General features: G+C 45.2%; 2 protein-coding genes across 4 annotated transcripts in view; one reads left to right on the top strand and one right to left on the bottom strand.

Annotated features, from left to right (window-relative positions):
- Positions 1-167: 167 nt before the first annotated feature.
- JMJD4 (jumonji domain containing 4) lies at positions 168-7,551 on the top strand. Of its 3 annotated transcripts, none has more exons than XM_084601296.1 (6): positions 168-304; positions 787-877; positions 954-1,085; positions 1,496-1,781; positions 3,711-3,854; positions 6,617-7,551. In XM_084601296.1, the coding sequence occupies exons 3-6, from the start codon at positions 1,042-1,044 to the stop codon at positions 6,929-6,931; spliced, it is 789 nt and encodes a 262-aa protein (XP_084457422.1). In that variant the 5' UTR covers positions 168-304; positions 787-877; positions 954-1,041; the 3' UTR covers positions 6,932-7,551. The 3 variants fall into 3 exon arrangements, with proteins under 3 accessions (XP_084457422.1, XP_084457421.1, XP_084457420.1); XM_084601295.1 differs by having other exon boundaries at positions 168-646; positions 740-877; XM_084601294.1 differs by having other exon boundaries at positions 168-646; positions 709-877; positions 6,617-7,413.
- A 5,110-nt stretch (positions 7,552-12,661) lies between these two features.
- Positions 12,662-13,088, bottom strand: part of LOC146190909 (inverted formin-2-like) — a 75,325-nt gene continuing 74,898 nt past the window's right edge. Inside the window, exon 15 of the mRNA XM_084601293.1 lies at positions 12,662-12,974. Within this exon, the coding sequence (XP_084457419.1) occupies positions 12,865-12,974 (110 nt within the window). The 3' untranslated portion in view covers positions 12,662-12,864. The remainder of the gene's footprint in view (positions 12,975-13,088) is intronic.

Genomic DNA, 13,088 nt, shown 5'->3' with positions numbered 1-13,088 from the left:
CACTGCGGCCTCCACAAAAAGGAACAAACAAACAAGCTGATCAAGTTTTATTATGAGTGATCCAAAAAATTGGTACGGAATTTATTTCTTAACGAGCAATGACATGAAATAACCCATCAAAAGCTCTGAACCCATCGTACTTGAAAGGGTGGTAAAATCTAGCAGGTTAGTGTTTTGGACGCGGTAGTGTTTAGTGGTGTACGTAAACGCGGCAAACTCGTGCATGCGCGAAAGGTGCGGAAACGTGAAAAAGTGGCGAGTATTGGTGCCGTGGTTACATGTGCGACAGCTGCATAAGCATGAGGTAATAGAACGGGAATTGAAACAGGGTTATTGCTTGTCAACACCGCTCTAATTAAGTTGAAGCTTGATATGAGTTCTTACACCGAAGAACTAGTTGCTAGCGTGGACCGGTTACAATTGATGTTCGATAGCCTGCACACCTATCCTCTCGATTCTCATGAAAATGTGTGCAAAGTGGATTATCTAGGCGCGGACGTCTCCTACGATGAGTTTTTTATGCGATATGCTCTCGCAAATAAGCCATGCATTTTGTCGTCGCACCACACAAGTGACTGGAAAAGTCGTCACGAATGGGTTGACAGTACGGGTAGACCGAACCTTGAGTTCCTGAAGTCAGCGTTTGGTGAGTCACGTGATTACAAAGACACTAAATTCAGGTGAATAATGCAAAGATTGGTTTCTCAGGAGCATCTACTGTGCCTGTCTCTGACTGCAGCGTAAGACGGTACGATTCCCCATCATGTTGCGACATGGTGTTTTCAGAGTATGTGAACTACTGGCAAACGCTTGTTGAATCTGGGCACGATTATGCTGCAAAGCCGTGTCTGTACCTCAAGGATTGGCATTTTACCAGGTGAGTCGTTAAAAATGCCTCATGTTCTCATTCATTCTGCTAGACGTATTGTTTAATATGTCATTTTTGTCTGCAGAGATTTCCCAACCTACGGCGCTTATACTACTCCTATATATTTCACTTCTGACTGGCTCAATGAGTTTTGGGATTCGAGAACGGACATAATGGATGACTTTCGCTTCGTGTACATGGGGCCAAAAGGGTCATGGTAAGTCGCTTGTTATGGGAGAAAAAGCTTAACTGCTCATGGGTGTACTTTGCCACAAAGGCATTCAGCGCAGAAATATGCACAGCAGAACAATAGAATTGTTACCTCATGTTCTCACTGCTGCTGTGAAGCATTAAGAAATCATTGTTTCTAATTTGCGTTTGTAAGCATAACTACTGTCTCTCTCTCTCGAAGTATTGCGATCCATTGGATAACTTCAGTCTATTCCATTTGCTAGCGTATGTTAGGGAAAACAGTTGGCGATGTCTTGTTCCTGAAAAATAGACTGGCCAGGACACATTTTTTTTTCTTTTTACTTTTCGCTGATGACATCAGTGACAGTGTAGCATTATGTGTTTGTTGCTGCTTAGTTCTTGTTGCTCAGCTTCATACATTGGTTTTCATACTAGGACACCTTTACACACTGATGTGTTCAAGTCCTTTAGTTGGTCTGCCAACATCTGTGGGAAGAAACTGTGGTACCTCTTTCCTCCACGGAAAGGCCAAGCAACGAGAGGAAAAAGGAACTCGCTGCCATACGATATTGACTCACTTTATGAACAGAGTGTACAAGATGCTGCTATGATACCAAACCTTCCAGAACCTGGACATAACCCTTTGTACTTGACAGTCATCCAGAATCCCGGAGAAATCATATTTGTTCCAAGCCACTGGTACCACCAAGTGCACAACCTGGTGAGACACGTTTATAACGTAACCCTTCGCCTTGAATTATTTTTAAGTACTGCTTTATAGTGGCTGTATAGGAGAGGAAAATACATAGGCAAATGTGTCATGGACGACACAGGTGTGGTTTTGTTACCTACCAGATACAAGCGCAAAAGATATTTAAACTGTAAAGTGCATAGGCGCTACGCTGTTCGCTTTCCTTTTCATCAGGATAGTATATTGTGTAATCAATGAATGACATCTAATGCCTTTTGTAGCTTCCGTTGCACTGGTTCAACGGACATGAGGCTTCTAAACTTTCATAATGGCTGTGTAGTGCAAGCATTATATCATTGCAGACTTATTGATTGGAGTGGCAGCTAGTTATTGAATCCACAGTATTTTACTTGCTTGAACCTATTACTCGGGAGGTAATATTTGATGCCTAGGGTGTTATACAGAATGTCTTATAGCATTTCTCATTTTGGCCATATATCTTTGTTGCGGAGGCATGGCACTGTAGCATATGATTGCAGATGTCTGTGCTCTTGGCTGCATTAAAGTGTGCTGCTGAGCGAGTTGGTGACTGAGCATATTTGAAGAAAGTAGCGCAGGAGATGAGACAAGGAAGTCTCCTCATGTTGTCTACTTCCTTGTCTCGTCTCCTGTGCTATTTTCTTCAAATATGCTCTTAGCTGTGTCATAACATATTGCAGTAAGCATATGTGCCATTCTGCGTTAATTAGAAGTTCAAGGCAAGGCTCTAAAGAGTAATTGCTGTAGGGTATTCCAGCACATCTACTCAACAGAGAACCGTGTGAGTGCTTTTAGTGCTCACTGCTCATGGTGTAACAGATTGGGTGCAAACCAGGTAGCCTAGTTGCATTTTGTTTTAAACATATAGGGTGTATTTGCCCAGTGTGAAAATCAGTCGTGTTTGTATTTGGTTCACTAATGTTTCTGATATGAAGGGGAGAAAAAGAAAGGAACAGTGCATGCAATGAAAATGCTTGATTCCTATCATTTGTAGGTGAAAATCATAGACCTTAAGATATTTATTTCCCTGGTTTCCCTGGCACAGTGTGTAACTTGAGCTAGGGTCTATATTTCGAGTTTGCGTCGTTATCAGAAGTGTCGTTATCTCCCCGACCTCGAGTCATCTGATTGGTGGAAACGTCAGAACCAGACATGGTAATGACATTTAGTTTCGATGTTTCGACCAATTAGATGACTCGAAGTTAGGGAGGTAGCGACATATTCAATAACAACGCAAATTCGGAATACGATCCAAGGTTTTCTTTTCTGTATACAACTTCGTTGTGAATCCTTTTCACATTGGGGAATAGTGCAGCTTGTTGTGCCCGGATCTTTCAAGGAAGGGTATCTTTGAGGACATGCTGAAATGGTACATAGTAAATGGCAAGAAAACAAAATGCTTTAGTAGCACATAGTACAGCGCATTGCACAATTAGAGGCACGGTGTAGAAGGCTTCTCCCAGCTAAATCGCGGATTCCTCACAGCTTAAATTTTACACAGAAATGGCATTTTGTCGTTAGTATTTTTCAATGTCAAATTTGTTAGGGGTACTTGCCTGATTCAATCAAAAGAAGTCGGATGCTCTTGCCGTATGCGGCGGCGGCAAAGCAAAAGAGACCGTTGCCCCAATGCTTACACTGGAGTCGACATCTTGTGCTGTTTCCCCCAACTCTGTCACAACAAGACAAGAGGCGACAGAAGGTTGTTGCAATTATGATGACTATTGGCAAAAAGGAGCTTCAAGTCCTTTGTGCTCTAGGGATAGGAAATATAATATAGGTACTTGACCTCATATAATGCAACTTTTGTAGCATTTGTGTCATTCTGTGCATCACCTGCATCTCTTTTTAGATGTGTCGCATGTGCAGAATGCTAAAGGTGTATTGCCATTAATGGCTGCATATTTTTAAACATTTCAGGATGACACAATTTCCATCAACCATAACTTCTTTAACGCCTGCAATGTTAGAACAGTAATGATGAATTTGATGGCTGCATTAATTGATGTCCAAGAAGAAATATCTGCTTTCGGAGACACAGAAGGGTTCCATGAACACTGCCAGGTGAGTGATGACATCATGCAGACTGTGTGTGTTATTGAACATGCATGTGCTGCAGTGGAAAGAATGCTTTCAGAAATGTGCTGTTGCACTTTTTGGTGAGTGGCATCTCATTGGCCAGTGAATAGTAGTTTATGGCGGTACCACTACTTACATTCATTGTCATAGAAGAGGTGCAGAAATTATAAATTTCACCCTGGAGTACACAGACTTCATAGGCACCTTGTTTTGACTGAATCCCCCAAGGTAGAGCCCGGCAGTGCAGAGCTCCCATGAAATCTTAGCAAAAATAATAAACTCTGAGTAGCTGCTTACCAGCCTCAGCAGTAAGGTTGTTGGATGGCAGTAGTCAGAAAGGCCTCTTAAGCCACTCTATTATAGAGTGTGCTATCTGTTCCTTCTACTACTTGTCCTTCTGGAAGCCTTCCTTTTCAATGCCAGTGAAGCTTTGCATAATAACATGCCAGGCGACTAGTACTAAAATGCTTCATTTTGTCAGTCTGTATCGTTTGCTGCAATATTGCTGTAATGCTGAGTGCCATGGGCGGAGTACTTCAAAAACATGGGAAGAAATTTAATTTCAGTGTGTAGGGTAAACGCAGCAGTACGTGACCTTACTTAAGAACTTCCAAGGTGTAGCAAAATCTAATACTTTGTCCTATTTTATATACTGATCCTTCCTCTACCGCTCAAATGCAGTTTACCCGGTTCTTTACTGCCATTCCGGATGCTCCATGATAATTAAAATCCTCACGGTTTTATCTTGCTTATAAAGTCAGCAATGATAGATACACTGTTCTTGTCCACAACAGAAAGCTTCAAAAATCAGGTGAACAGACTTATGGCATCTAGGTATCCTGAAAATTTGCTTGCAACTGTTTGCAAAGTACTAATTAAGAAGATGAAAGGTCACAAGACTTCATGAAAGTGTGAGGACTACTACTACAAAAGTAGGAAACCAGTGGTGGTCTTGTGTACAGTGCGTGCCTCTCTGGTTAAAAAAGCTTTCAAAATGTTTGAGTGAAACTTGTGCTGTCAGCCTTTTACAAATCGAAGTACATTTTTGCCTGCAAATAGAAAATGAGTATGAGCAGAAAAGCAATAGAAAGGGGTATTCAGTAAAACATGGATCTATTTTTAATGCAAGGTGGTAGTTGCCAACAGAGCAATGATGTGTGGAAAAAAAATACTTTGGTAAAACTGGCTAATGGATCAGTCAGTGGCACAGTGAGCATAAAAATACATTTGTCCTGTTCAAATGTTCACACAGAATGTCTAAGCATTGCAACACTTGGGATGCAAACCACTATTTTCTGGCAATGTCATTTTGGGTAAGACATGAAGCTGCACATGCCAGAGCCTAGCTTTACAAATCATCAGACAAAGACGAAACTGTACAGGCCCTCCATCAGTTGCCTCACAATCATGGGAAATCAAATATTAGTTTATTACGATAACATTGGCAAAGTTTTTTTCTGTGTAGATTTACTATTTCTTTTTGGTATTTGGTAGGTATTTGAAGTTGAATACAAATATCATTAGTTGTTGGTCAGTGTACATCCTGTCAGTATCTTACATGATTTTCTGGTTATACATTAAAACTCAATCCGCATAGTTTCATGGCTCACACGTCAAAAAGCAACATCATGCTATGTGGAATGCCATAGTGGAGGGCTTGAGATTACTCAGACTGCCTGAGTAAAAGGTATGCACTGAGATCACATAGCACACATACATTCTTGCCTTTTGCCTTCATCAAAATATGGTTGCAGCAGTCAGGATTCGACACCACAACCTAAGGATCATCTGTCGAACAGCAAAGCCGCTGAGTCACGGTGGTGGGCAAAAGGACAAGTACCACAGCAGTTGTCAACTGTATCACTACCGCAAGCTTGCATACTATTAAAGATCCGCAACTTATCTGAGAAATACAACAGGAAAAAAATTAGAAATTTGAGCTGACAAAACAGAAAAGCTTTTTCAAATAATTCTCGAATGCAAGCATATTGTCTTTTGACATTTTCAAGCAGGAGGAAACAATTTGCTTAAGAATCTTGCTTGCTTTTCTGCACTGTGGCTGCACAGCTTTCCTCGACGCATTTTCCACAGGTGGAAAGCTTCCAACATTGCCATCATAACACTATCCTACCTCACTTGGACTGGAGGCTTTGTTTTCATGTTCTTCTCTTGTGTCATTTGCTAGTCATGTTTTCAAAGCCTCCTTCGCAAATATGACTTTGACATCTATGTATCGCATAGATGTCATATCTAGTAGGCAAAGGCTATTTATTTATTTATGTAACCTCAGCATAAGTTGTGCATTACAGAGGGAAGGTGTATTAAGAAGTATAAGAACGAGGAAGTCAATATATACTAAGAATAGTCCGAAACCTCCACACAGACGTCTAGCACTCTAAAATGCTGCATATATGAAAGATACACCATGCAAAGAAAATAACAATGCAGGCATACCTTTGATTGGAGCAGCATTCGACACCACAACCTAAGGATCATCTGCCGGACAGCAGAGCCGCTGAGTCATGGTGGTGGGCAAAAGGACAAGTACCACAGCAGTTGTCAACTATATCACTACCGCAAGCTTGCATACAATTAAAGATCCACAATTTATCTGAGAAATACAATAGGGAAAACCTGATTGAAACCACTTCATCATGGAATATGTGGTGCTAATTTTGTGAATTGCTTTGGGAAATGCTTCACACTTTCTTGGTTAGTGGCTTATTAGGTGTCTTTCCTCTTTACAGGTGATGCTCAGAGCTCATTTTGGCATGAACATGGCAGACTTTTGCAAGATGCTGGAAGCTGTCTTGGTACACAGAGTAGATATGTTTGAAGTCCCAGCAGAGCAAAGAGGTGTCGCATACTTCAGCAGGAAGGCACTCGTATCTGACATTGCAGCAGCAATATCTTGCTACACCGAAATGCTGAAGTTGCCCAGACCTATACTGGAAACTGCATCTATTAGCACAGATTTAATGGGCCGCTTGAGGGAGAAATTAGAAACGTTAGGTGGGCTCGACCAAAAGTTTGAAAATGCATTGTCTCTGTCTGTATCTTGATGATGCAGAGTCAAAAATCCTGGACGTTATTTTGTCTTTTAATATGGTGAAATGCAAGGTGCCTGCAGTCGTACACAACACAAACACAGTTAATGGACTTACTTTCAAAGCGTACAGCACAACACGCGGAGGACACTGCCATCGCTCCGGCTCTCAGTATTCCCAAGTTGCAACACATCACCTCGCGAGGGGCCTGGCTCCCCTGAAAAATCAGAGCTTATAGTATTTCATAAAGGCAAATTAAATGCGCCCTTGACGACAGTCATTATACAGGGCGTGGAAGTAACATAAGTCCAAGGGGTGAAGATCCTGGGGCTCATGCTGCAAACTCGAAACGCGCCAACAATCAACAAACTCAAATGGACAGTCCACAAAAAAGCCACTAATACAAAGAATTACTAATAGAAAACGAGGCATGAAAGAACACGACCTCTTCAAACTCATAGAGGTCATCATAAGCAAGGTTACATACTCCCCCCATACTTAAAATAACCCGAAGAAACTTAAGTGGAGAGAGCCGACGCCATGAGTGAGTAAGTGATTCAACTTTATCGTCCGACAGAAAAGGGCTCTTTCCTACATCAAGCCCTTCCCTCTAGAGGAGAGGTGCCTTAGGGCAGGTGGGAATCCGCTTCAGATGCTGGCCAAAATTTTTTGGATCTCGGAGGCCTCTTCAGCCAGTTGAACTGCTAGCAAAAGCACCACGAACTGCCCAATATAAGGCGCCTGTCTAGCACGCCCGCCGGTAGGAGAATACTTGAGAGACTAGGTATTGGGAGCGAACCCCTACAAGACTTCCCTCAAACTATTCCACACGATATCCGAAAGAGGATCACCATCAAACCTCTTGCTTGGAACATGGACCCCATGTACATCAAGGCCGGAGAGAAGCATGAGCTAAGAGCCTGCACAGGACCCTGAACCGGCTGCGGGATGTCTACGTCGACGCCGCGGAAGACCCTAATAATGTGGTCGATATGTGTACACACCCCGGCATTAACCCAGCAAGACTGGTTATGGCGGAGACGGTTTCCACATCCAGATCACTAGTGGCGGAGAAGGCCGCCATCGCCGCGGCCATCGCCCTTACTAATGCAACAACCATAGCGACTCCAAGTTGGCGATCAGTAACTTTGCTAGAGGTAGGGTTTCCAATCCCGCCTCACAAATACTCACTGAAATAAGAGAATCTCCTCTCGAGAGATATCGAATTTGGACCCTAGCTCATGCGGGGAATCCGGGAAATAAGGCTGCCCACCAATACGATCGAGAACTAGCTGGCCGAGCGGTGGCGCAAAATCAGGAACCAGAACCTTTCGGTGAGCCAGTCGCATCCTACCACGAACTCGCCGCATTATACAAAGCAATAAGAACACTCCCACCACCGCATAAAATACTGACCAGAGAACAGCAAGTCATGGAGACGGCTACAGACGGGGACCCTTCCCAACCCAAACTACACATCAAAATTCATAAATAAGGATATATGAATCCGTTCTGCCGCTTTTGCATGGAGAAAGACAACTCCGATCCTATGATGTGGGCGTGCAAAGCCCATTAGCCTCCCTCGGAACTTGCCTGATCCCTCTAAAGAAGCTTGGGATAAGCTAAGGTCCAGTGATAACCCTGAAATTCAGTTCAAGGCCGTCGAATAGGCTGACGTCGCCAAAAGTCTCCACGGCCAGCGGCACGCTAGCTGACTTCGCTTTATACCTCCACACCTATTGTGAATGAAGTTTTATCAGCCGCAGTATAGGCTGGGATGGCTCCCCCGCTTGCCCGGCGCATACTGCAATCTAGCTGCCGATACGTAGACCCAACTCCGCATAACCTGATTTAGGTCCCCGGCCACCAGAGGCTTCAGGGAAACGAACAGGCCGACCAGGTTGCTTGCGCACTCTCTCCCCGGAAATTTCCTTGTCCTTGGAAGCCTACTCCCAATCGGACAATCTGGCCCTTATATTCTAAGACATCATCGATTGCTGGAACAAGGAGCACAGGCGACACCTGACCCCTTGTAAGGGACCGGATCGCGCTGAGGAGCGCCTCCTCATCAAAATTTTCAACAAGTGCCCAGTGATGCTTAAGCGTTTCAGTATATCCTTTGATGGCACATGCCAGTACTATGGGGCTGACACCTTCCACATGGTCTGGGCGTGGCAATCAAACCTATCGATTCCCCCAATCAGAGAGGACTGGGAGGCGGTCCCCACTACCTTCGTGGCGGCGACCACGTGTTCTCCGATTGCTGCACACTATCCTGCCACACCTTTCGTCGCGCGTATACCACCTCCCTCCCCCCTCTTCCTGTGTGGCGGCGACGGTATTCCTGTGAACCAATCATTCGGTTGCCGAAGCGCCGGCTCGCTATCAGCGGATCACGGTGCGTGCATCCCAAGCCGAAACGCAGAGCCAATCTTGACTCGCTAGCGGCGTCAGCGGCATGAGTCAGTCGCTGCTATCTCTTCTGGTCACGCGATACTATTCCCGAAAACCACAGACGCATGTCGGTTGAAAATTGTTGAAGGGTACCGTCCGATATCCTTATGCAACATGAGTTATATTTTCGAAGGTTTTTTCTTCTCGTCTGCAGCTTGTGGCATTAGTCTCTTCGCCACGCAACATTCCTATGGGCCACGCGCTGCCTTTCGCAACCTCCCGATAACTTAATTGCTGTCTTCATTTCTCCGCTGCTCCTGGCCCTTATGGGGCTAGGACAGGTAGGTCACCGCCGTTTGCGGCGGGGGCTAGCCTGCCTCCGAATTTTTATCTGTTGTAGGCAGTCATTGCACCCGCCACCGCTTGGGTGGTGGACGACGGCTGTTGCGGCGCGCGTCTTTCTCTCCCTGTTCTTTTTCTTCTCTATTTTCTCTTCTGTCCGCACGAGGCAGCGGAGGTGGCTCAGCTACAGAGCCAGTAGCAGGCCCGTGCATTTTTTTTTCTTCCTACAGTCACAACAGCAACCACAAAACTTCCTTCATGACAGTCAATATAACTATTAGTGAAATGTTTCTTGGAGCAATATGTGCGAAAAATAAGATAGTCTGTAATTGTACATACATGTCTTGCTCAAAATCTTTGCCTTTAATCTATCGAAAAATGTGAAACAGCTGATGAGCTGCGCTCAAATTTCGCATTAGGAAGTAACGTAATCGTCGGATTTTCTTTTTTTTTTATGGACACCTGAGCCGCATAGGAAGTTCTGGCTGTAGGAAGAAGAAAAAGAAAATGCACAGGCCTGCTACTGGCTCTGTAGCTGAGCCACCTCCGTTGCCTTGTGCGTACAGAAGAGAGAAAGTAGAGAAAAAAGAAGAGGGAGAGAAAGACGCGCGCCGCAACAGCCGTCGTCCATAAGCTGTGGCGGGCGCAATGACAGCATGCACGTGCGGAAGCACTGGAGCGGCATTATAATAGACAACATGTACACTACGTGGAAATTACCGGTCCCTACCGTGAGAGGTGGTTCACCGCGGCAGTGGTCCACAACACCAACACAGTCGCAGGACTACACTGCAGCTAGGACTCACGTTCCAGGCTCACAGCACAACTTACGCGGAGGAAATCGCGATTACGCTTGCCCTCTCGCTCCCACAAGTATAACACATCATTACCGACTCAAAGGGGGCCTGTCGGAATTATGAGCTGGGTCGGATACCTCCTCTAGCCAAGCGCATCCTACAAAATTGCTGTCGGTCCAGCGACCCTCAAAATTGTAATCTCATCTGGGCTCCCGGTCATCAGGGACTCCTGGGCAATGAGTTAGCCAATCAGGCGGCCCGCGCGCTCTCTCCCCGGGCACTCAAACTTGCTCGGGAAGTCTACTCCGAGCCCAAAATTTTCAGAAGGAGCCTTTCGTCCACTCTCCGGAGACCTTTACAAGCTTCCGGAAAGCGGCGGTGGCTGTCCTTATAATATTGTCACGTAGCCGTTTAGGCCCGTAACCAGAAGGTTGGTTTTAATAGGGGGGGGGGGGGGGGGGGGTTGACCTAGAAGGCACAGAAGAGTAGGTCCAGAGAGCACTGAGAGACAGCAGCCGACTTCAGCTTCTTCTCGAACGCCACGAGACCACTTCTTCCAGTCCGCGCACGAGACTCTCGATGAGCTGCCGCCTAGCGGCTGCTGTTGCACACGCTACATTATAATGTAGCGTGTGCAACAGCAGCCGACTTCAGCTTCTCGAACGCCACGAGACCACTTCTTCCAGTCCGCGCACGAGACTCTCGATGAGCTGCCGATCCGATGGATCGCGTTGGAGGGAGGATGCATTTCGCGAATTATGCTCGATAGCGGCGAATTAAGACCGTTTTTTTTTTTTTTTTTTTTTTTGGGGGGGGGGGGGGGGTTAATTGAATCAGAATGGTTTGCCTTAAAATAAGGTTATAATTATAGTGAACTAGAATAGTTATAATTTAATTTCATTGGATTGTGTAGGATTGCGGGGGATGAAGGGTGGACTGCTGTAGATTGCGTTAATAGCGGATTACGTTGGATTATGGTGGAAATAAAGATGAGCGATGGAGTATTAAGAGTGGATTACTGTAATGTATTATCAGCTGGATTATTTTGGATTCTGGTGGATCGCGGTGGAATAAAAGTAGCCAGTACCTTTGCATTCATAACAGCGAAGTACTCTGAAGTGCTATCCGTAATTTTTTACCCTCGCTATCTGGCTCGTAGCTTTGAGACTATTTATTGGCAAGTGGTTACAGCTCGGGAACGCAAAACGCTCCGCAGAATGGAGCTCAGTCAAGATTCATCCTGCGGTCGACGAAAAAAAAAAAAAAAAAAAAAAAGAACGGAGAAACAAGCGCTTGCAGATGGCATAGCCGCTGTCATGGTGATGTGTGGAGGTAGCCCGTCGCTCCCTCGATGCACGACATAGCCCTGAAGCCTGTCGGCAGCCGTTCGCAGCAACGAGAGCGCGGACCATCAACACTTCGGAAGGGCAGTCTCGGACGAAGTTCGTGCCAGGAGCGTCGCGCTGGAGCATAGAATGCGTCAGTTCGAAGCACTGGCGAAAGCCCAGGCACCGGTTCGCGCTGCTCGTTCCTTGCCTAGTTTAGAAAGTTTCTTAAAGGCACTTCGGAACAGCGGGTAATGACGTTATGACCTGTGATGCGATCACTATGTTGACCAATGAGAGCTTTTTGTTACATCTCTGTTCTTTGGTTTTTTACAAACGCATTACCGATAGTCTTCAAAATTGGACCTTATTTTGTATGTTGACACATGCTGATACCTCATACAAAGGATTCCACCGAGGCATATTGCAGTCAGGATTAGAAACTTGATCCGTTTAATATAACTAGCTGTTTAGTTTCCATATGGGGAGCAGTTGAACCAAACTACTCCAAATGCCGACAGGTGCTCCCACGTTGTGGCGTCAGCATCACTGTATGACGTTGTTAGCAAGTTTTTCTTGCGCCGTGATTAGGTACCGTAGAGTCGGCGCAGCTAACAGTAATCGACAAAAGCAAAAACATCCAAAACACGTTTATTGCTTCCACGGCCGAGCACAATTTATGAACGCAATTTATATACGTTGTTGTACATGTGTTGACAAATAAAATCGCCAGCAGAACACATTACGAAGAGGTCGGCCACAACGAGGCATGGGCGCTTGTGGCCTGCAACCGAGGCCTATGTACTGAGCATTTTTACGTATACTGCGATGGACTCGCACGCAGCAGTTCTTGCTTTTGAACATTATGTACTAAGCGTATTGGTGTCTTCTTTTTCTTTCTTTTTTCTTGCTCATGTTTATAAATCGTTTTTAGCTTTAAAATTGAGTAAGTGTGGTACAACTTACGCTTTAATTCTAACCTCTAAAAGCATAAAACAGAAAAATCAATAACTTAAAATCTTTGACACTAAAGATTTGAACTTTTCCCTGGCCGCCATCGGATATGCGGCGAGGTGATCGCGCCTCATCGTCACGCGGGCGTCTTTCGCAGCTTGAAGCTTCCCTGCCGTATCTCGGCAAGCAGGCGGTCGACGATGCACTCTTCCTCTACAAAGGAGGCAGCCGGCTTCTTTGCGTGTCCTGCGGACAGAGGAGCGTGAAAGAAAAAAATATTGTCAGCCAAAGCGGACCACAGCTTGACGCGCGCGGTAAACACCCGTTTTCGCCCCATTTTGAAAGAGTGCATTTGGTTAC

This window comes from Amblyomma maculatum, chromosome 4 (genome assembly GCF_055883805.1).
Source record: "Amblyomma maculatum isolate TAMU_Amacu chromosome 4, ASM5588380v1, whole genome shotgun sequence".
Classification (NCBI taxonomy): Eukaryota; Metazoa; Arthropoda; class Arachnida; order Ixodida; family Ixodidae; genus Amblyomma; species Amblyomma maculatum.
Note: the sequence above shows the minus strand (reverse complement) of the source record. Positions and strands in the feature narration are given on the sequence as shown.

Bases quoted from the DNA above. Each gene is read 5' to 3' on its own strand.
- JMJD4 (XM_084601294.1), top strand. From the start codon at position 373: ATGAGTTCTTACACCGAAGAACTAGTTGCTAGCGTGGACCGGTTACAA. The intron at 878-953 runs GTGAGTCGTTAA...TTTTGTCTGCAG, and splicing joins AAGGATTGGCATTTTACCAG to AGATTTCCCAACCTACGGCG. The intron at 3,855-6,616 runs GTGAGTGATGAC...TCCTCTTTACAG, and splicing joins GGTTCCATGAACACTGCCAG to GTGATGCTCAGAGCTCATTT.